The 23,596-nt window shown below is 34.5% G+C and overlaps 1 protein-coding gene across 2 annotated transcripts; it reads right to left on the bottom strand.

Annotated features, from left to right (window-relative positions):
* Positions 1 to 842: 842 nt before the first annotated feature.
* Positions 843 to 22,673, bottom strand: LOC127857488 (uncharacterized). Of its 2 annotated transcripts, none has more exons than XM_052393885.1 (2): positions 21,188 to 22,673; positions 843 to 1,179 (listed from the first exon to the last, which is right to left on the bottom strand). In XM_052393885.1, the coding sequence occupies exons 1-2, from the start codon at positions 22,348 to 22,350 to the stop codon at positions 1,002 to 1,004; spliced, it is 1,341 nt and encodes a 446-aa protein (XP_052249845.1). In that variant the 5' UTR covers positions 22,351 to 22,673; the 3' UTR covers positions 843 to 1,001. The 2 variants fall into 2 exon arrangements, with proteins under 2 accessions (XP_052249845.1, XP_052249852.1); XM_052393892.1 differs by having other exon boundaries at positions 843 to 1,803; positions 21,812 to 22,673.
* Positions 22,674 to 23,596: the final 923 nt, after the last annotated feature.

Raw genomic sequence — 23,596 nt, 5'->3', positions numbered from 1 at the left:
TCCGTCGATATTGAAGACGAGTACCATTTCACTCTTATTTGTCCTTGTTTTAGCAATATACGTAAGAAATATATTAAGAAACATTATTATGTACGACCATCAATGTTCAAATTTATTGAGCTATTGAAAACTGAAAACAAATCTGTATTGATTAAACTTGCAAAATATATTAAAGAAAGCTTGGAAATTAGAAACGAAATTACAAATGTTAACGAAAACTGATCATCCTCCTTACATGCTGTGTTATGTTATATTGAAATGTACATTGATTCGTGTTTATATATTATACTGATATACGTGATTTTATAAATTGTCATATAATAATATATGTATATGATGATGTACTATGTACAAATCAAATAAAATATATGTTCTGTTCTGATCTGTTCTTATGTAGTCATTAATTCGAATGTAACTTTCCATATTCCGCTTTCATGATATTTTTCGTTCCACGAAAGCCTCTTCTTAGCAAAAATCAAGTTTAGGCAAAACGTGTCGTCCCTGATTAGCCTGTGCAGAATCAGGGACGACGCTTTGCGCACATGCAATAAACCCCCTTTTCTCAGAGCACGGCTCATATTTTCTGCCAGTGCAATCTAATTGCGATTAATGCTATTAAGCAAATGTGCTGATGCCAAAACTTCATGACAGAGCATGAACACGCCAAAATAATTGTCATTAAAGTGCGATGTGTTTTTGTTATTCGCATTTTTATTAAATCCACTTAGGCCACAACTTTTTGAAGAGTTGTTTCTGTGTATACATGAAAGGAAAAAAATCGAACACGGTGTGCTATGTCACATGAAGATGATAAGAAAACAATTACAATATCAATAGGCAAATAACAATCCGTATTCTATTTTATATGTGTTCAAACCATGATTGTTTTGCACAATAAGCTATGTCGATTTAATATAAACTTTTTATTCAAACTTTCGAATACGAGTATTCATTTATTACATCTCTTACCAATACAAAGGAACCATTTAACTTGTGTTCAACTAAGATGTACATATCTCATGCACCATGCTACTTAATAAAGCCATGACACTGTTAACATCAACGACTGTGTACTTATCGTTAAGTTCTTTCGTTATGTCACTGTTTTGCCAACTTCGGTAGTGCAGGCCGCGCCATCGAGCCATACTCTTAAAATGCACATTAGCTGTTGACCAGTAGGTGGGGTATAACTCTATTAGCCCGGCGTGTCGGGGTAAAAATAGGGTGTGGGAAAGACCTGCACCATGCATTCCAATCAGGATATCTGTTTGTGAAACCATCTTCAATTGATCTCTCATATCCAATAGATCAATTTGAACATCCAATATCGAGTGTTCACTATAATGTTTTTTCGCGACTGCCACTAGTTCTTCTTCATTCTTTATTTTTCTCGATACGGTTCCAGATGGGTTTCTTGGATGTGCTACATAATCTCGTCGCCACAGCAATACAATTCTTAAATTATCACAACTAAGTATATCGTTTATGGCAATTCCATGTTGTCGAAGGAAAAACGTTCTAAATTCCTCTAATTTTGGAACGCCTTTTATTTCATGCTTATTCAATGGGCTGTCATACCCAACGGTAGGCCAAAGCATATACGTAAACATGGTAGGTTGTTTGATATCACTGGCTCGTATAAATCCATTAAATAGTTTGCCCCATGTCGTGTCCAATGCACCCTGAGGGTGGCCATCCAAAAACAGTATTAGGACATTGTCCACTTTAATATTAAACATTTCCAGCATAAAGAATACATTATAAAAGTCAGTCATAGTGTGATACAAGTTTGCATATTCATACCTTTGAACTGCTAGTGTGTAGAGCTCAACACGCCGTTCACTTTTGTACGAAGATTGTATGAGATCCACAGCGTTCAACCATTTATTTAAATGACTTACATTATTGAATTTATAATTTATTGATCTAGTAAGGCACCTTAATGTAAAATATCCCTTTTGAAGCGTATAATACTCATCATCCTCCCTTTGATTTAGTACCTGAGATATGTTTTCCCCACCTGAGCGGCCAACACCTTTATCAGGAAGTATCACAACATTTGTTAACCGAGCAAATTTGTGTTCAAATCCAATGAAACTTCCGTTGCAGTGTTCTTGTTGCTGAATAGTAGAAAATTCATCTCCAATGCTCAAATGGTTTAGTTTTGTTTTTCCGTATTTTGATGCAACGAATTGTAAAACTCCTCCCTGAGTAGTAGACGAGTTGTAACGATTAATCTTTACCGAGGCTGTTGATTGCCATACATCCTGCTGGTGTAACCACGTTATAAACGATGTCACTAACAGCACACCACATACTGAGCAAATTATTCTGTAATATAGCTTCATAATTTTATGTTACTATCAATTCTTATTTGACTATTTTCACAATATTTCAATCAGTATATGATTCCTGGATATTGTACAAAAATAACGATAGATTGAAAGCGTATCAATCATCCAGTAATTATCCAGTGCAGTGTCGCCCGATGCTCGTCATAAATGTGAATTGAGAAAGAGGAGCGAATTATTCCATTGTTTATAAAAAAACATGTAAACCTATCCTCAAATGTTCAATGAGGAAAACGCTATGAATACATTTATGTCCTGTTTATATAGATTACAGTTATCACATTTAACAAACGGTCCCATAAAAGCGAGTACATGTTATCGCAAGATGTGAGAGTCTTTAACCGTGACCTGAACGTAGTAACCCGCTAAACTACTCGGTATTAAGACAACATCATGCGTGTTATGTCTGTATGATGTTGGAGTAGGTTTATTTAAATTATAAACTATCAGTTTACATGCATTTAAATATAATACCCAAGTTCTCTCTGAACATGTTTATGCCCCCGGATCGAATGATCGGGGTTATATTGTTTGTGTCCTGTCTGTCATTTTATGTGTGTGTGTGTGTGTGTGTCCCAAAACTTTAACAAAAACTTTAACCTTGGTCATAACTTTTGCAATATTAAAGATAGCAACTTGATATTTGGCATGCATGTGTATCTAATGGAGCAGCACATTTTGAATGATGAAAGGTCAATGTCAAGGTCATTTTTCAAGGTTAAAGGTAAAAAATTCGTCGCATTAGGGGCCATTGTGTTTCTGACAAACACATCTCTTGCTTAATTTAAGTTAAATTTGTTAAGAAATTGAATACGCGTGATTCGTGTCTTTACATCATGTCGTTCACCAATTTTATTTTTTACAAAGCATGCTTAAAGACGTACGCGGCAGTTTAGTTTCGCGCAAATTTGTTTTTACTGTAACACCGATTGCAAAATGGTATATGCTTTTGCGGATAGTCGTTTCAAACGGGATATATATCAAATAAGAGAAATAAAGTATTATGAAGCAATATTAATTCATGTTCAATGTGTAGCACCTAAACTACACAATACGAATAAACCATCATCACTAAAACCACACAGACCTTTTTCTCGCGTGATTGTAACGGCGAGCATGAGTCTAGTTACGGAAAAAAAGTCGATATACTCTTACCATTGTAAATCTTTGTGTTGCAAGTAATACTTGTTTAAAACGGATAGCTTTCCTTAGTCTTTAGTAAATTCGTATTGAATCATCTTATGTTTCAAACATGTCATAAAATATATTTGATTACACATGAATTATAATCAAAACATTTATATACATTTAATATTATGCCTAAGAAATAAATCGGAACACTTTTATTATTTTAATTTCTCAGACAACGGCTTAAAATATCAACTTCCATGAAGTGTTGTTTGAGATCATTTACTACATAGAATACCTGATGAATTAAAATCAATTATCCACGACGTCTGGACCACGTGCGGACGGGGTTGCATTTTGCGTCTCGTGCATTTATGCGAATATTATTGATTTTTGTTCACATACTTTTTTTTCTCAGACCAATTTGATTAGAAAAAAAAATGTTTATTTTTTGTTAGCAATTTATGAAAAGAAACATTGATATTGTTAAATGTTTCTTTCTATTTTTGTGACACGTTGAACTTCTAAAGACGCGACATGCAACCACGTGTAGCATACGGGAACTTGATAAGGCCCGTATTAAAGTGATATTATGGGCATTTATCAGTATATAGGTGTCTATCGCAACCGTTGTTTATTTTTGGTGTTTTCAGTTCATATACACTTATATTTGTCAATGCAGCATCAACCTACTAAAACAATATCCCGGAAAGAGAAAAATAATCCATTTGAATATCAACCGTACTTTCGTTTTGACAACTGACGACAGAAATAATTCGATGTACGATGTGAGTCTGCACGTAGTTTTCATGCAGATTCGTTCATACGACACAAAGACTCAATTTTGTTTCACGGATCATTTCGGCTTAGAGGACTGTGTGAGTCATGTAAAATATTGAAAATAATATATGTTTTGTATATAAACTGGTAGCAATAAGAGTTATAGATAATTGGTCAGTTACCACATTTTAACTAATTCTTTTGCCCTGTTAATTCTTTTTAGCTCAATTCAACAGTGAAAAATGCCCTAATATCACTTTAAGGAGTTGGAAACACCATTTAGTTATACTTGTATACAAAATTACAACACCAGTCACACCAGTCACCCACCACGATTTTTATGTCATTTTATATCAGCAAAAATGGTTCTAACAAACTAACAAAATATCAAACAGATTCTATGTGTAATACATATAATGTAAACTTCCGCGCACGTCCTTCAAATGTATTCATTGCTTAAGAAAATGTGAGTCAATACAGATTAAAAAAATATACTAATATCAGTATCATTACATTATATACAGCCAAGGACTTTAGAATATTGTAATTTAAAAAACATATTATACAAAAGGAAGTTCAGGAGGAGGCGAATGAGTGTTTGTTTTAAATTGGAAATGTTATTAACCTAACTCTTATGATTTCAATATATATTACTAATTATTTGTGTTTTCATTTAATTTTAAATCAATATTTGTATTTGAATTTGTATTTGAATACGAGAATTTATTGATTAGGTCATGCCAAGAATTACTCTTTAACTGTATTCTATACATTTTCTGGTGTTTTTTTGGGGGGTATATAATCCTAATTTTATTGATTTTGCTACACATAATTTGTGTTTTTATTTTCATTTCAATCTACGTTTGAATTGGTATACGGCAATATAATGGTCAAGTCATGTCAAGAATTGCAAATGATATCGCCGAATTGCCCCCTTTAAATGTACGGTATACATGTTGTTTTAAGTTGGATGCTCTACTAACCTTGTTCTGTTCTTTTAACAAATAATGTGTGATTTCATTACCATTCAAATCTACTTTTCCATTGACATATAGCAATGCATGTACTAGGTTGTGTTTTGACCTGGTTTTTTTCATTGTATTTTACTTCATGCAGTGACACTGCAGTTGTGAACAAACGACCACGGTGACCTATGTTTTTCTTTTTATATTTTATTAAGTTATAACTTATAAAACATTTGGTTAATTTGGACAAAATCTTGATATGGGAAGGCATGTAAAAATAATAATGACTAGTGTATATTTTATTAATAATCGTATGTAAAATTATGTTGTTTTTGTTATTGTTAAAAACTAATAAATACATTAATCATTAGATTGATGTTGTTTTTAAAATGAATTTGCAGTCACATTGAATCAGTATGATGTATTTTGAGTGAAATGGAAGTTGTTTTTAACAGTTTTCTCTTTAATTTACTCATTTTTTAGGAACAGAACAGTCCATTTTTATGCTGAAATAGGCTTTTTGTTCGAGTGCGAATACAAAATTAACAACATCGGTGACCCAAGATTTGTATTGTACTTTTTCTATCCACAATAGAAGGTTCTAGCTAAATACCAAAAATTATCAAATTCTAGATATAACAAATTTTCATTAAAACTGCAGCATGCATGTACGTCCTTAATTATCAGAATTTTATTTGAATGTACGTTTAACAGAATTTTGATTTAAAGACTGAATATTAATAGATATTCTGATGTTTTAACAGACACAAATCATGCCATTAACCACATCATTCAGAATCGGATACCGCTATTTGAAAAAAGAAATACATTATATATAGGTATAACATAAATATATATATATATATATATATATATATATATATATATATATATATATATATATATATATATATATATATATATACAACAGGTCGCCGTGGTGTAATGGATATGGTGTCCTCCTAGCGACCCGGAGGTCACGGGTTCCATCCACATTGAAGGAGCGTTCTTTAGATCTCCTCCATAGACACCAAGTACTGGTTCTAGGCCCAGGAAACGGACTCAAGAGCGTTTATATAAGCCATAGGCTTTCGATGCAATCGAGCTAAAAATAAACTAAAGAAATACACTTATCTAACATAACAAACCACGACGCGTATTTGACAAGTTTGGCATCAATACATATTGCATTAAGCACATAAGCATAGAATTGTGATTTGTCTAGAAATCTGATTTTATTAATGATATTAAAAGTGACATTAATAGCTTTTTTTTTTTCATCCTATTACCAGATGAAAATCGATAGTATTACTACGATCGTATAAACTTTAGCTTTATACTATCGTTATTTTTAGATCAGATTTGGGTGTTTCCAAAAATTGCAGAATATGTTTTTTGTCAACTACGAAAGATAAAATCGTAAAAAATGCGATATTTTATAATTATAAATGGAAAAGGGGAACACATAATAGGATAAATAGAATATGATGTGAATTTTGGATAAAGATCAAGTTGATGGTGCTAGTCTCGAACCATGGTAGCGCTCGGCAAGACTCGCGCTACCATGGTTCTAAGCCTCGCATGATAAACTTGATCTTTATTCAAAACTCACATAATATTCTATATATACAATTATAAAAAGAATACATTTATTCCTAGTTATTTAGTTATTTTGTTGGTTCAGTAATCATAACCGTTTTCGGCAAGTTACTTCAATGTCGATTAATGACAAACAGAATACCAAAAGTGAGTCTTGTGTATACATGCAGCGTTCATTCTTACAATTGACTTGAGAGTATTACCATAAATTATTATATGATGTTTTAATTTGGTGGAAACATGAGGACATCTATTTCAACGAAAACTCAAAATTTCAATGAAAAATCTGCAGTTAAATCCATGGTATTTTCACTACATCTGACCAGTGCTGAAGTCTGAGGCACCGAGTATGTCATTCTTTAAAGGGGCCTTTTCACAGCTGTTGGCATGTATTGAAATTTGTAATTAAATGCTTTATATTGATAAATTTAAACATTTCACTTATAATCTCCAGTAAAATAAAAAACAAGAATACAATAAAAAAAGAAAAGAAAAAAGTACACCTCAACTGGGCTCGAACCACTGACTCCTGGAGTCCTGTAATAATAAGTCTCCCGCCTAGACCACACGACCATCCGTGCTCATGTTATGAGCACATGTATTTTTTACCTATATAAGCAATCTTCGTAGTTTCACAAAATATAACAACAACAGAAGAACTTTCCAAAGTATTCAATCGTTTCGCGTTGCAACGCTTTATAATTTTCAGGTTTTCAAATCGTCAAAAGATGCATATAATGGATATTTTAGAGCATATGAAATGTTCAGTATTACTATTTCCTCACAAATATCATGAATAAAAAACGAAAATTTGCGAATCTGAAACAACTTTTTGTAATTTTGTCAATTTACCAAAACGTGAAAAGGCCCCTTTAATACATCTGAACCAGGTTGCAGGATCATGTGACTTTGTGGGATCCCAATTAAACGTTTATAGATATAAACACAACGGCAAGTGGAGTTTTTTTTTCAAATAACATTTTAAACATTAGTTTGTATTCTGAACTCTCCAGTCTGGGTTTTTCCGATATTTGAGCACGCGCGGTAGGTACAAACAAAAGCTGAGTAGCATATTTTAAAAGAGAGTGAATCAATAATTTCTCTTATCGCTGAATAGTTAACACCACTTTTTCCGCTCAAACGTTCGTTATAGTTAATAATAATACCACATCGGGTGATTTAATAATTTTTCTAGATGAACTTATCTCGGTCGTGTTTAATTTGTAAGAATACTATGAAACACGATATATAATGCTGCACGTACATGTAAACAGCTTCGGTCACGTAACTATGGCATTGCATATATTGTGCGAAGGCCTGGGCATACAGTTTTATTCATGTTTTTTGTTTTTTCGACATGCTTTATAGATATAGCAAATAAACGTACTGTATGGTAAAGCTCGTTAGTGATGTGCCTTCTAATCGTAAAGTAGCAACAGTATCATAAATTTGCCCCCCCCCCCCCCCCCCCGGGACCCTACCTCCCCCCCCCCCCTCCGAGATTACCCCAGGGGTTCCAGATTGTTAAATGTACACCTATTGTGTATGGTTTGACTTTTCAACAACGAATATTGACAACAATACACAGTTTTGAAAAATAACCCTCGTATAGGTATAATATATAAATTTGCCCCCCACCGGGACCCTACCTCCCCCCCTTCGAGCTTACCCCGGGAGTTCCAGATTGTTAAATGTACACCTAGTATGGTTTGACTTTTCAACAACGAATATTGACAAAAATACACAGTTTGAAAAAATAACCCTCGTATAGGCAGTATATATACACAAGGTATGAAACGTACTATATGTCTATTGCTGAAAGATTGTGGAACACTGGACGTGACCTTTTTCACCGAAAACACACATGTTCCCATGCAGTTGCCAACAAAATGCAACTGGATTCGTTAAAAGACAGTAAAAGCAACGTGACTACACAACTAACCGATCTCCTGCTCGGCTAATAACTTTAATATTCAATTAAATTTGACTTTCTCGCTATATGTCACTCGGTGTTTCAACAACACATGTACACCATTTTAATTTTATAACGCGTCATCCGGTTGGTTGTTCTGATTCTGTTGACCAATGATATGGCGTTTTAGAACCGAGCATTCGATCGACAAAATATTACAGCAAAACACAGACAAGTAGCGAGAAAATCGAATTTAGAAAAGCATCACAATAGAGCTATATCAATAGACATATAAATATCCAACTGATATGGAACGATATATTAGTACTAGTACTAGTACTGCGAATGGACTGAGGATAGTAAGGCTTTTGTTGTTTGGTACTTGTCTGTATACTTTTAAATATATTTGAATAGTATATACGATGGAGTCACTGTCTTGGTAGTTTCGTTGACAAACTTCCATTAAAAAAATGTTTTACAGAAGAAATATTGCATATGTTAAGCCGTTTGTATAGATTCCTTCATTACCATACTGCTGACAAAGTCTGTTTTTCATGTCTTTTAAGTATGTTAGCTACTGGACCCATTCGTTTAGGCGGCTGTACATCTGAACGGTGTATTTAGACTTGAATCCTGTATTAAACGTCTGACATACATGTATATCAGTGTTAGATTTGTTCTGTGTAATTATTAATAATAATAATAGCAATAGTAATAACAACAAAAGACTTCAATTTTGACATTACCTAAAAGATACACTTCTTTCGTTTAAATACTTATTATCCACAATTAAATGGGAAGCAAATCGGATATCGACGTTACTTGTCATTACTGTATTAATGAAAATGTTTGTACCTCCCGCGCGCGCTCAGAAATCGGAAAAAACACAGCTCGCGAGTTCCGAATTTATTGTCTAGAGAATTTTAACTAGCAAATAAAAGACAAATTGCTATGCTTCTTATGGCAAATGTGAATTACATCGAAATTACTTTATTTAATAAACCTGTGTTCTTGTTCATAAATTCGATTAATACTGCACGGTTGTGCTTCACACGACGTGAAATTGTGTCACCTATTTAAGACGTATTCAAGGATTTATTCTTCTACCTCATAATATCGACACAAACTTCAAGAAAACCAGTCTTTTATGCACTAAAGATTTATGCGAAGTATTTCAATAACTTGAGATAATATAAGAATAAAGATTGTAACGATGTGTTTATATTCTGTCTAGCCCGTGTGTTAACCCCAATGGAAACCCCGTTGATACTGCACCCTGTGTACAATGAAAGAAGAGTGTCAATACTTATGGCATCTTCAGGCCTGAATGTCTGTGTCTTCAAATATTCAGTAAATAATGTTCAAATTTAAATAAAAAAATTAACCCCGCCTTAAGTGATAAAACGGTCCTTTTGGTGAGGGTTGCTTTTAATGTTTCAACCGAAACATGTCCCTATTCAATGGGATAAAGGGGAAACTCTAATTGAATTCAGTTGTTTGAAGAAACGTTCCATATACTCAACGTCGTTGCGACATTTATTTAGCATTTTATGTTCAACATAAAGTTATAAAAACGACGTAGCAAACAAAACACATTATATTTATTTATACACCATTAATCTTTCATGTTCGTTTGTTTGGGAAAATAAGCTGCATAAAACAAACGTTTTATTCTTCCTTTCTCAAACTTGATGGACTTATGAAATGTAAGTTGACAATTTATTATTCAAAAGCCCCGGTGCCTCAGCCTCTCAATTGCTTAAATAGTGTCAGCATATGTTCGCATTTTGTGATGATTTGTATTTGGCAAACCTCGCATTATCTACTCATACGTAAATACAAAGGATACCCTGTAAGTTCTTTAAATACAGGTTTGTGTTTAAAACACATCAATATCAACTAATCAATAATTCAATCGCAACAAAATCAAGAGTTGATTATTGTGTGGTTGAATTATTCAACGGAGCTTTGGAAAGTTTTTAATCGATAAAAGCAATCTGGACAATTATTTTACGTTGTAAGGCTTTCAATTGACAGCTATATTGATAAATATCTCGGCGAGAATGATCTTGATTTCACAGCTCATTAAAGTGAGATTTCTTTTTCTCTCATTATGGTGACGGTGAATATGTGAACGCTCGAAGAGTATTTGCCTGTGTTGTCTGATCACTACAGCTTCAACATAGATACAATTGAGCCTTGTTCTGAGAAAACTTTGTCCAGACAGGCTAATCAGGGACGACATTGTCCGCCTAAACTTGATTTTTGGTATGGAGGGACTTCATTGAAACTAAATACCATAAAAGCGGAAAGTGTCGTCCCTGTGCGGACTGCACAGGCTAATCTGAGGCGACACTATTCGGCCATGCATTAAGCCCAGTTTTCTCAGAACGCGACTCAACTAAACCCCAAAACAATATCATCTTATTCGCTGAAGAGAAGATTCGTGATCATGTTCCATAGGTTTCGTTACGTTAAGCCTCAGGATTTAGGAATATCAAATAAGAATACTGTTTAATCATGGATTTATATGATGACAAATACAAATGAATTTGAGTTAGGTCCGTTTTTCACACAAAATACGTGCTTTTGACTTAACTTTGTATTTGTTGTATTCTAAGGCAAACGTTTAGCATATTAAACACCTGTACTTTCGAACATAACATGTGTTAAACATATCTTGCCAACTTAAGCCTTCGTGTTGCTAAGAAGGTTGCTAAGGGCACATGGGTCAGATTTTCGAATAAAGTATTATAAGGGGCGAATTCTGTAAAAAGTCAAACTGGTGGCAATGAACAAAACAGGTTTTTAGTATAATGTGCAAAATGTGAACTGATATTTACCCTTAGTGTAGTTCAACGAAGTGGATAAATGAAGCCATTGTTTATTTGTCACTCCTCGTGCGCATGTATTTATTGATTAAAAATTGCGAAAATGAAACGCTTCAACCAAAATCGTTTACACTCACTTTAATCTCAATGTTTAAGTTTTGTTTAACTTTATGTATTATACAAACACTTGAAATATATACACCAGTTTCAAGTGCAATCGTATTGCGATTGCCGTTATTAAAGGGATCTTTTCACGGTTTGGTAAATTGACAAAATTGAAAAAAGTTGTTTCAGATTCGCAAATTTTCGGTTTAGTTATGATATTTGTGAGGAAACAGTATTACTGATCATTTGCCATGGCCTAATATAGCCATTATATGCATCTTTTGACGATTTAAAAACCTAAAAATTATAAAGCGTTGCAACGCGAAACGATTTAATAACTTGGAGAGTTCTGTTGTCGTTAAAATTTGTAAAACTACGAAGATGGCTTATATAATGTATAAAATAAGCATCTTATGTATGCTTGGCAGGATAGCTCAGTTGGCTAATGCGTTTTTACTCAGGATTCCGTGGGTCACTGGTTCGAGCCCTGCTGAGGGCTACCTTTTTTTCTTTTTTTAATTTTATTTTTGATTTTTTACTGGAGCTTTTAAAATTCAATGTTTACATTTATCAATATAAAGCATTTAATGACAAAGTTCAAAACATGCCAAAATCTGTGAAAAGGCCCCTTTAAGCAAATTTTGATAAAGCCAGAACAGGAAAGCGGACACCGAACAGCCCAAACTATTTCATCAAAGTGTGATGTTCGCTTTTATCACAGTTTATTTAAAGGGGCCTTTTCACGTTTTGGTAAATTGATAAAATTTAAAAAAAGTTGTTTCAGATTCGCCAATTTTCTTTTTAGTTATGATATTTGTGAGGAAACAGTAATACAGAACATTTACATTTATAACATGTAGAACCCACAAAAGATAAAAACAACTGACAGAACATTTTTGGTTTTCTGTAAAGTCGTTTCATAACATCAATGAAGGTATTACTTCAAGGGCTTTACCAACCAAATGCTCTTGGTTTAATTTGAGTATAAGAACACTTTCAAAATACAATTAATATAAAATCAATCCGCTGCTTAAATATGTAAAGGGCCCCATACACCAAGCACGTTCTTAGTCAGTTCGACCACGTTCTGAAGAAAATGCAGAACGGGATGTGAACTTGCTTGAACGTGTAGTTTTGGTCAGAAAAAAATCTGCAATATTACTTAATGACGTTCATACACAGTTCGCGCTACGTGCAGCTCGTTCCTATCCCGCCTCATCCCGTTGCCAGTCCGTCTTTATCCAGTTCAAATCGGGTCAATTTCCCCATTGTCCCCGTTGGTATACCGTTTCCAGTCAGACCGTCCTCAGCCAGTTCGATAACGTTCGTTCGCAGTTCTTCTTTATTCGTTGTGCAGTGGTAACTCGTTCAAAGGCAGTTCTCACACCGTCCTACTACGTTCTTAGTACGTTTAGGACGCAGTTGCAGCCATTTTCTGAACGGCGATTATAAAACCGACTACGTTCCTGCCAGTTCTCATTTATGTTTCACGCTTTGAGCCGACCAGACGTACATTTGTAATGCCTCCAAGAAATAATTCCGCCAAATTTCTCACCCAACAAGTTCTGTGTCGTCTCCGCCTTCTTTCTCGGCCCAACAAAACAGTATATTGCTGCTCTGCTTCTAGCATAAATTGCACGAAGCCGACATAAACCCCCGTTCACACATAGACGCCGCTTCTACTACGATCAAAGTGTGGCCGAAAACGTGGCCGATCGTGACAAATCGCAGGAGAAACGTAGTGGAGTCTTCATAAGCGCAGCATGATAGCGGTAGAGTCTTCATGATCGGAGAGCTCTACGCTCTCGCCACGTTTATTTTGAACATGCTCAAAACAAGCGTAGCGGGATCGTGGCCAACAAGAATCGTTGTAATGTCGTAAAAAAGAGCGTAGTAGAAGTGCCGTAATCATTCAGGCAGCGCGGAAGAATCGTAGAGAGATCTTCATGATCGTAGTAAAAGCGCAGTAAAAGCTCTGCGTAGCGTTGTTGTATGATCTTGAATGTGGCGGCAGTAAACGCAGTAAGCGATTGACGTAGGGGCATCGTAGAACGGTCGAAATGAAGACCATAATTTGCCAAATTGTCCGATTTAGAGTCCGATCGGCCTCGATCCTTTTTTTCAGATCGTGGCTTGATTTGGATAATCGTCGTAAAGTCGCAGCCCTGTGTGAACGGGGAGTAAGGTAATTTCGGTCCGATCGCACTACGTTCTAGCACGTTCCTTACTCGACCTTAATACGACCTATCCGTTCTTAGTACGTCCATTCCGTTTCCAGTACGTTGTTACTACGTTTAATTGTAGAACGGGATTATCGGAAGAAAATTTTGAGTAGGCTCAAAGTTTTGAAACACCTCTCGCGTTCAACCCCGTTCCAGGGCGTCAACAAAGTTCGAAGACAGTTCGTAACACATTGCTACTACGATCACTCCGTTCTCACACAGTTCGAGCCCGTTTAGTCACATTTTTCAGAGCGTACTTCGCACGGAGTCGGTGTATTGGGGTATAAGCTTTAAAGGGGCCTTTTCACGGATTTTGGCATGTTTTGAAGTTTGTCAGTAAATTCTTTATATTGATAATTGAAAACATTAGATATAAAAAGCTCCATTAAAATCAAGAATAAAATATAAACAAGAGTGCCAAACTGTCACAAGATACGCCCGTTCGAAGGGTTTGGACACCATGCTCAATGCTTTAAATGCACTAAGTGACCTCGAGACCTAGTTATTGACCCGACATGACCCATATTTGAACTTGACCTAGATATCATTTAGATGTAGCATCTGATTAAATTTGGTGAAGTTCAGATGAACACTACTTCAATAAGAGAGCGGACACCATGCTTAATGCTTGAAATGCACTAAGTTACCTCGTGAACTAGTTTTTGACCCGGCATGACCCATATTTAAACTTGACCTACATATCATCTAGACACAACTTCTGACCAAATTTGGTGAAAATCGGGTGAAAACTACTTCAATTAGAGAGCGGACAACATGCTTAATCCTTGAAATGCACTAAGTGACCCCGTGACCTAGTTTTTTTCCCGGCATGACCTATATTCGAACTTGACCTAGATATTGTCTAGACACAACTTCTGACCAAGTTTGGTGAAGAACGGATGAAAACTATTTGAATAAGAGAGTGGACACTGCTGTGGACGCCGCCCGCCCGCCCGCAAAGGGTGAAACTATAATATGTCCCGTTTTTAAAAACGGGCGTATAAAAAGGTAACCCCCAGCAGGGCTCGAACCACTGATCCCTGGAGACCACTCGGCCATCCTTCCGAATACAATGCGTGGCGTATTTTAAATCTTATTTAAGCAACCCTCGTAGTTTCACAAAATATAACGACAACAACAGAACTCTCAAATTTATTAATTCGTTTCGCGTTGCAACGCCTTATAATTTACGGGTTTTAAATCGTCAAGATATGCATATAATGGCAATTTTAGAGCATGGTAAATATTTAGTATTACAGTTTCCTCACAAATATCATAACTAAAACGAAAATTTGCGAATTGAAAACAACTTTTTTCAATGTTGTCAATTTACCCAAACGTGAAAATGCCCCTTTAAACAATATGATATAATAAACGCTCCAACAAACTAGTTGAATGAAATTTGGGATACGAGTATTTATTTTTAATAACTCGTAACAAATATCTGAGGGAACCATTTAAAATAATATACTAAACTAATAATGATATTTAAAGCTGACAAGAACAATTTTTCTGTTTCATTTATGCCCCGTTTTCAAGAAAATGGACATCTGTTTCCCTTTCGCTGAAAAATTACCCTTTCTCCCGTGGCGTGCCTCAATACATTTCAATACACAAAATAACGTCATTATTCCAGCGAAATTCTCCAGTTAAACTCTTTTACAATGTAAATACACGGTAATAAAAGCATAAAATAAAAAGAAAATGTGTTGGATTCGATGGAATATCGATTTTAATTCACTCGTGATCATAAAAATATATGTTTAATTAGTTTATATAATCTAAAGTAGTTCCGAAAATTTGTCATTTTTACCGGTGAAAATAACAATGTATTTTCACTGCTGTTATTTCACGGCAGATTTGCATTTGATCATTAGGAATAAAAGAAAGCGGTTTATTCAATCGCAAATAATTATCTTCTGATCAGCCAATAACTGATTTTGCAAATGATCTGTAATATTGTGAAATCCCGATTGGTATTTGCATATTTTTCAGCTTTTACGGTTAAACGTCTCAGTATCGGTGTGAACTTGGTCTGATACCTGTTACCGTCATTTATTGATCGTTCATGCTCACGTTTTTATTGATTAAAGATTGTACACATAAAACGTTGACATTCAAATCGCATAGACTCGCTTTAATCTCAATGTTAACGCCTTTAAAAACTTACCATGCAATCACTTTTAAAACAAAGCCTTTAAATAGATATGGGCCGTGTTATGTGAAAAGGGGGTTTACTACATGCACTAAAACATTTAAACAGAGCGAGATTAAATTATTTTCTGTCAGTACAATCTAATTGCGATTCATGCTTTTAGGCAAATTTGCTGATGCCAGAACACGATAACGGTGTATAAACAAGCCAAAGTCAGATTCATTAAATTGCAATGAGTGTTTTATCTCATTTTTATTAAATCACCATAGGCCACAACTTATTGAAGAGCTGTTAATGTGTATACATGTAAGGAAACAAAACGAACACAGTGAACTTTGTCACATCACAATGAAAAAAAGCCATTGCTGTAGGCAATAAACAATACGTTGTCTATTTTATACGTGCTTAAACCATGAATGGTTTGCACAATAAGCTATAAGTATCGCTTTAATATAAACTTTTGTAAACTTTCAAATACGAGTTAGGTTGAACACAATTTAAATGGTTCTTCTTTTATTTGTTAGAGATTTATATATTATATCTCTAACAAATAAAAGAAGAACCGTTTAACTTGTGTTCAACTAAGATGTACATATCTCATGCACCTTGCTACTTAATGAAACTATGGCACTGTTAACATCAACGACTGTGTACTAAAGTTTAGTTAAGTTCTTCGTTATGTCACTGTTTTGCCAACTTCAAGTCAAGTCAAGTTACATTGATTTATAAAGTCGGGTATTTCAAACATGATAACACATGCTCTGAAGAGCTTTTAACGCCGACTTACACATTACATTGCATGATAGCAGCATGATATAGTACACATACAATGAAACATAATTGTTATAATAACAATCCTGTAGTTGAGAACTGCAGAGAATATGAGTATGAATAAAGTATTGCTTTAAAAGACTAGAGATAACTTTATATTACTTTAAAAGACCAGCGTTTACATGCACTTAAAATATCAGACAAATTTAGTACTACAGAGCTTAGTAATGAATCAATAAATATTGTACAAAGCAAACAAACATGAAAGGTCAAGCATTAACATGAAAAGCATTACAAATAGGAAAACCAAGGTTCATAAAAAAGCACATTTAACATAAACAAGACATTCCCATTGCATATAGAACATATATAAAGCAAGCTAAAACATCAGATAGCAGCTAGCAAAAAATAACATAGAACATAAAATTCAAAAGCTCTATCATTAAGAAAAATCACAACTTAAACGATGTTGTATAATTTTAATAGTACAAGTAAAAACATTACTACTAAGAATTCTATGACTTTTTAGACCATATTATTCAGGCATGCTTTTGTTACGCTGAAAGTGTCCAAAAAGAAGTTTAGAGTAAAATAATAAGCTAACACTTGTGTCCGTATTAACAAGAGCGCACTGGCTTGGTCACGAGACACAGTGATATTAAAAGTAGGAAACAGTATATACAGATATACATATATAATACGACTCAAATAAGCATTAAGTCTTTATAAAATAGGGAACCTGATTAATTTACATTGCATGCATGTACGCAAATATGTAAACACATGAAAAGAAAAACATAAGGGTAGACTTAAAAAAGCAAAACTAGGAGCATAAGCACTTTAGTTTACAAACAAAGGCAAATAGTAGAGATCATGCAGGGAAACATATCTAAGAGCAGACAATAGCAAATACAAGGTCGTATTTGATTTAAACCTTTTTAGTGTCACAGGCTATACATTTTAATATTTTACATATATTTAATTATTTATGCAAGACGGACAAGAGCAGACTGACCCATTCCAGTACCCAAGCCAAGCATGGATTTAAAGGAGTTGAAGGATTCCAATTCTTCCAAGTAAATTATTCCAGAGTTTTACAGCTGTGTATTTGAAAGAGTTTATACCACACCTGGTTGGCTTAGGAAGCCTAACTGTATTAGAATAACTAAAATTATAAAAACGTTCTTTAATTTCAACAAAATCATGTAAATAAGATGGTCCATCCTTATTATAATTTAAAACAAGAGATGTATTTGTCAGAAACACAATGCCCCCTATTGCGCCGATTTGAAGCCATATATTTGACCTTTGACCTTGAATGATGACCTTGACCTTGACCTTTCAACCACTCAAAATGTGCAGCTCCATGAGTTACACATAAAGTTATTGCAAAACTTTAACCAAGGTTAAAGTTTTGGGACACACACAATGACTGAATGAATGAATGACAGACAGACAGGCCAAAAACAATATGCCCCCGATCTTTTGATCTTGGGGCATAAACAACTATTGGGAAATTATTCTAAAGCGCCTATTTAAGGGATGGAAGACCAGACCTTGTGAGTAGAGCATCATAATCTGAAGTAAAATCATCGTAATTGAATCTTAGTGCTCTTTCTTGATTTTTTTCTCATTTTCTTTGTATTTGTTTCATTTATAAAGTTCCAGGTACGTGGGCGATAACTAAAGTGTTATAAAATAAAAGCTTGATACATTGTGATTTTTCAAAGCCTATTTAAATTATGGTCAAGTTGCTTCATTACATTTAATTCCCTTGATGCCTTTCTACAGATTTTACTTATGTGAGAGTTAAAACTACGATTAAAATTTAAGGTAACGCCAAGATGAACAACTTCATCTTCACATTTTATTTTTACATCATTAAATTGGAAAATAAGTTCTAAGTTATGAGTTTTCTTCCCAACGGACATTGCCTGAAATTTATCAGGATTTGCTTATATTTTACTTTTTTTATACCACATTTATATAGCGCCCTTTTCATACACGAGATGTGCGTTCAAAGGCGCTTTACAGTTTTCCCTGATCACTGGGTTATAAGTCGTCCGTTAACATCTTGGCGCAGTATGAAGCCACGGCACATTGGCTTATTTCCCTCACAGGTATCCATTTATACACCAGGGTGAAGAGGAGCAGATGTGGGATAAATTTCTTGCTCAAGGAAATTCCAGTGGTCGGGGCGGGATTCGAACCCGGGACCTCTCGATCCCTACGCCAGCGTCCTACCATTAGACCACTGGCTCTACTTCATGGAGCTATTTAATGAGACATAACATTTTTAAGAACATTGACCAGACGTTCATGTGATGTACTACTAAAAGAGAGTGTATTGCCATCTGCATAGGTATAAAGGTTTGATTCTATTACAAATTCAATTATATCATTTATAAAAATATTAAAAAGGACAGGGCCTAGAAAAGAACCCTGAAGAACTCCATTCAATGTCTCTTGGAGAGAACTATGGGTATCACCAGCCCTGACCCATTGCTGCCTTTGTGTTAGAAAACTATCAATAAAAGATAAAGACTTTTCATCAAGACCATAGTGTCTCAATTTCAAAACTAATAGATCATGCGGTTAACAGTCGGAAGCCTTCGAGAGATCCATCAAAATAGCTGCAACGTAATGTTTTTTTATTAAGAGATGATTTCCAATCTTCAATAATTTTTAGCAAAGATGTATAATATCCATATTCCGGTCTAAAAGTACTTAAAAAGGATTAAAAATGGTATTAAAATGATTCATTAGTTGAGTGAATATGGCTCTCTCAAAGACTTTGGACATGACAAGTAAAAGGCTAACAGGTCTGTAATTGCTTTTTTATCTAAGGTGCTTTTCTTTTTAAATATAGGAGCTACGTGTGCTATTTTAAATTTTGAAGGAAACTGAGTTTTCAATTAAATGCAGGCAGCACCATCACGCCATACGCTTAAAATGCACATAAGCTGTTGACCAGTAGGTGGTGGGGTATAACTCTATTAGCCCTGCGTGTCGTGGCAAAAATAGGGTGTGTGAAAGACCTGCGCCATGCATTCCAATCAGGATATCTGTTGTGATACCATCTTCAATTGATATCTCATATCCAATAGATCAATTTGAACATCATACATCACACAAATACAATAATTTACCATATGTAATTATTGCACCAGGCTGCACAGTTGGCTTAGTGATCATTTTGTATTAAATAAAGGAATCACAATTCAAATCTAGGTTTGAAAGACGTAATTTATTTTTTTTAAATCACATTGCAATTTACTACCGGATGATATGTATTCTAAAGAAGTGCAACTAGAAAAACAAAAAATAGCGGTTTATTGGATCGCAAATAATTTTCCTCTGATCAGCCAATTACTTATTTTGCAAAAGATCTGTAATATTGAGAAATCCCGATAATAATTTGCAGATTTATCGATATTACACAGACACATTTTTTTATTCTACAGCTTAACTATTAAACGTGTCAGTATCGGAGTGAAGTTGTTCGGATAACTGGTACCATCATTTATTGATCATTCCTCGTTAATGCTCACATTTGTATTGATTAAAGATTCTAAAAATAAAACGTTGACAGTCTCTTCGTAGCAAAAATCAAGTTGAGGCGAAAAGTGTCGTCCCTTATGAACCTATGCCGACTGCACAGGCTAATCTGGAACGACACTTTACACACATGCACGAAAAAAAACTTATAAAAGAGCGAGGCTCAATTATTTTCTGTCAGTACAATCTAATTGCGAATAATGCTATTAAGCAAATTTACTGATGCCAAACCATGATAACGGTGTATAAACCATCCAAAATAAGATTCATTAAAGTGGAATGCGTGTTTTATCTCATTTTTATAAATCAACGCAGGCAACAACTTATTGAAGAGTTGTTAATGTGTATACATGTAAGGATACAAATCGGAAGACGGTAAACTTTGTCACATCACAATGAAAAAAGAATAACCATAGCAGTAGGCAATTAACAATACGTTGTCTATTTTATACGTGCTTGGACCATGAATGTTATGCACAATAAGCTATAAGTTTCGCTTTAATATAAACTTTTGTAAACTTTCGAATACGAGTTAGGTTGAACACAATTTAAATGGTTCTTCTTTTATTTGTTAGAAATTTATATATTATATCCCTAACAACTAAAAGAAGAACCCTTAAGCTTGTGTTCAACTAAGATGTACATATCTCGTGCACCATGCTACTTAATAAAGATATGACACTGTTAACATCAACGACTGTGTACTTATCGTTAAGTTCTTTAGTTATGTCACTGTTTTGCCAACTTCGGTAGTGCAGGCCGCGCCATCGAGCCATACTCTTAAAATGCACATTAGCTGTTGACCAGTAGGTAGGGTATAACTCTATAAGCCCTGCGTGTCGAGGTAAAAATAGGGTGTGGGAAAGACCTGCGCCATGCATTCCAATCAGGATATCTGTGTGTGATACCATCTTCAACTGATCTCTCATAGCCAAAAGATCAATTTGAATATCCAATATCGAGTGTTCCCTTAAATGTTGTTTCGCGGCTGCCACTAGTTCTTTTTCATTCTTTATTTTTCTCGATACGGTTCCAGATGGGTTTCTTGGATGTGCTACATAATCTCGTCGCCACAGAAATACAATTGTTAAATTATCACAACTTAGTTTATCGTTTATGGCAATGCCATGTTGTCGAAGGAAAAACGTTCTAAATTCCTCTAATTTTGGGACGCCTTTTAATTCATGCTCATTTAATGGGCTGTCGTACCCAACGGTAGGCCACACCATATTCGTAAACATGGTAGGTTGTTTGATACCACTGGCTCGTATAAATCCATTAAATAGTTTGCCCCATGTCGTGTCCAATGCACCCTGAGGGTGGCCATCCAAAAACAGTATTAGGACATTTTCCACTTTAATATTAAACATTTCCAGCATAAAGAATACATTATAAAAGTCAGTCATAGTGTGATACAAGTTTGCATATTCATACCTTTGAACTGCTAGTGTGTAGAGCTCAACACGCCGTTCACTTATGTACGAAGATTGTATGAGTTCCACAGCGTTCAACCATTTATTTAAATGACTTACTTTATTGAATTCATAATTTATTGATCTAGTAAGGCACCTTAATGTAAAATATCCCTTTTGAAGCGTATAATACTCATCATCCTCCCTTTGATTTTGTACCTGAGATATGTTTTCCCCACCTGAGCGGCCAACACCCCTATCAGGAAGTATAACAACATTTGTTAACAGTGCAAATTTGTGATTAAATCCAATGAAACTTCCGTTGCAGTGTTCTTGTTTCTGAATATTAGAAAATTCATTTCCAGTGCTAAGATGGTTTAGATTTGTTTTTCCGTATTTTGATGCGACGATTGATGAAACTTCTTGCGTATTAGAAGAGTTGTAACGATCAATCTTTACCGAGGCTGTCGATTGCCATATATCCTGCAGTAACCACATTATAAACGATGTCCCTAACAGCATACCACACAGTGTGCAAATAATTCTGTAATATAGCTTCATATTCGTATAAAACTATTAATTCTTATGTGACTATATTCGCAATAGTTCAATCCGTAAATGAATCTTGGATAGTGTTCATGAATAGCGATATAGTGAAAGCGTATCAATCCTCCAGTAATTTTCCAGTGCAGTGTCGCCCGATGCTCGTCATAAATGTGAATTGAGAAAGAGGAGCGAATTATTCCATTCTTTTTTTTTTTAATCAATACACATCCTCAAATGCTCATTCAGGAAATCGCTATGTCCCGTTTATAGTTATCACGTGTAACAAAAGGACCCATAAAATCGAGTAAACACATGCTATCGCACGGTGTGACAGTAACGGTGACATGTACGTAGAAGATAGCTTAACAATTCAGTATTAAGAAAACCTCATACGTGTGATGGCTGCATTATTTTTATACATGGTTTCTTAAAATTGTGAATTAACATTATGCATGCATTTAAATAAAATAATCAAGTTTTCTCTAAATATTTTTTTAAATTTCAATTTCAATTTAAGTAAAATTTGTCAAGTAATTAAATACAAGCATGTATGCGTGATTCATGTCTTTACATAATATCGTTAACCAATCTTATTTTTTTTGCAAATTATGTTTCATTATCATAATTGTATTTAGAAATAAGTTTATCAGAATTGTGATTTAAAGACTGAAGATTATAATATATATATATATATATATATATATATATATATATATATATATATATATATATATATATATATATATATATCCTGATGTTTTAACAAATCATGCCATAACCCACATCTTTCAGAATCGGATACCGCTATTCATATAAAGACATACAGTCATCTAAGATAACAAACCACGCCGCGTATTTGACAAGTTTGGTATCAATAAATAGTACGCTTAGCCTTCAAGCATAGAATTGTGATTTGTCTCTGTTTCCATGTTACCATGGTCTTATCTGCGTTGAGATAGTTATTCAGGTACCGTCCTATGTTGCAGTTGCAATAGGTCACTCACCTCAAAAAGCAGGCAAAAAAAAGTAAATATTGGTTTCTGTGTTACCTATTTCATTTAAAGAGGCCTTTTCACAGATTCTGGCATATTTTGAAGTTTGCTTTATATTGATAAATGTAAACATTGGATCTTAAAAGCTCCAGTAAAAAATCAAGAATAAAATTTAAAAAAGGAAAAAAAGTAGCCGGTACCAGAGCTCGAACCAGTGACCCCCGGAGTCCTGAAGTTAGTCTGAAGTAAAAACGCATTGGCCCTCTCGG

Source organism: Dreissena polymorpha, chromosome 1 (assembly GCF_020536995.1).
Source record: "Dreissena polymorpha isolate Duluth1 chromosome 1, UMN_Dpol_1.0, whole genome shotgun sequence".
NCBI lineage: Eukaryota > Metazoa > Mollusca > Bivalvia > Myida > Dreissenidae > Dreissena > Dreissena polymorpha.
The sequence above is the reverse complement of the archived record's forward strand: the minus strand, read 5'-3'. Positions and strand labels throughout refer to the sequence as shown.

What these genes read in the sequence shown, in the direction of transcription:
- LOC127857488 (XM_052393885.1), bottom strand. Translation starts at nt 22,350, where the DNA reads ATGAAGCTATATTACAGAATTATTTGCACACTGTGTGGTATGCTGTTA. An exon ending in CTTATAGAGTTATACCCTAC is followed by an intron (nt 1,180 to 21,187) that starts CTACTGGTCAAC and finishes GTTATACCCCAC; the next exon opens with CTACTGGTCAACAGCTAATG.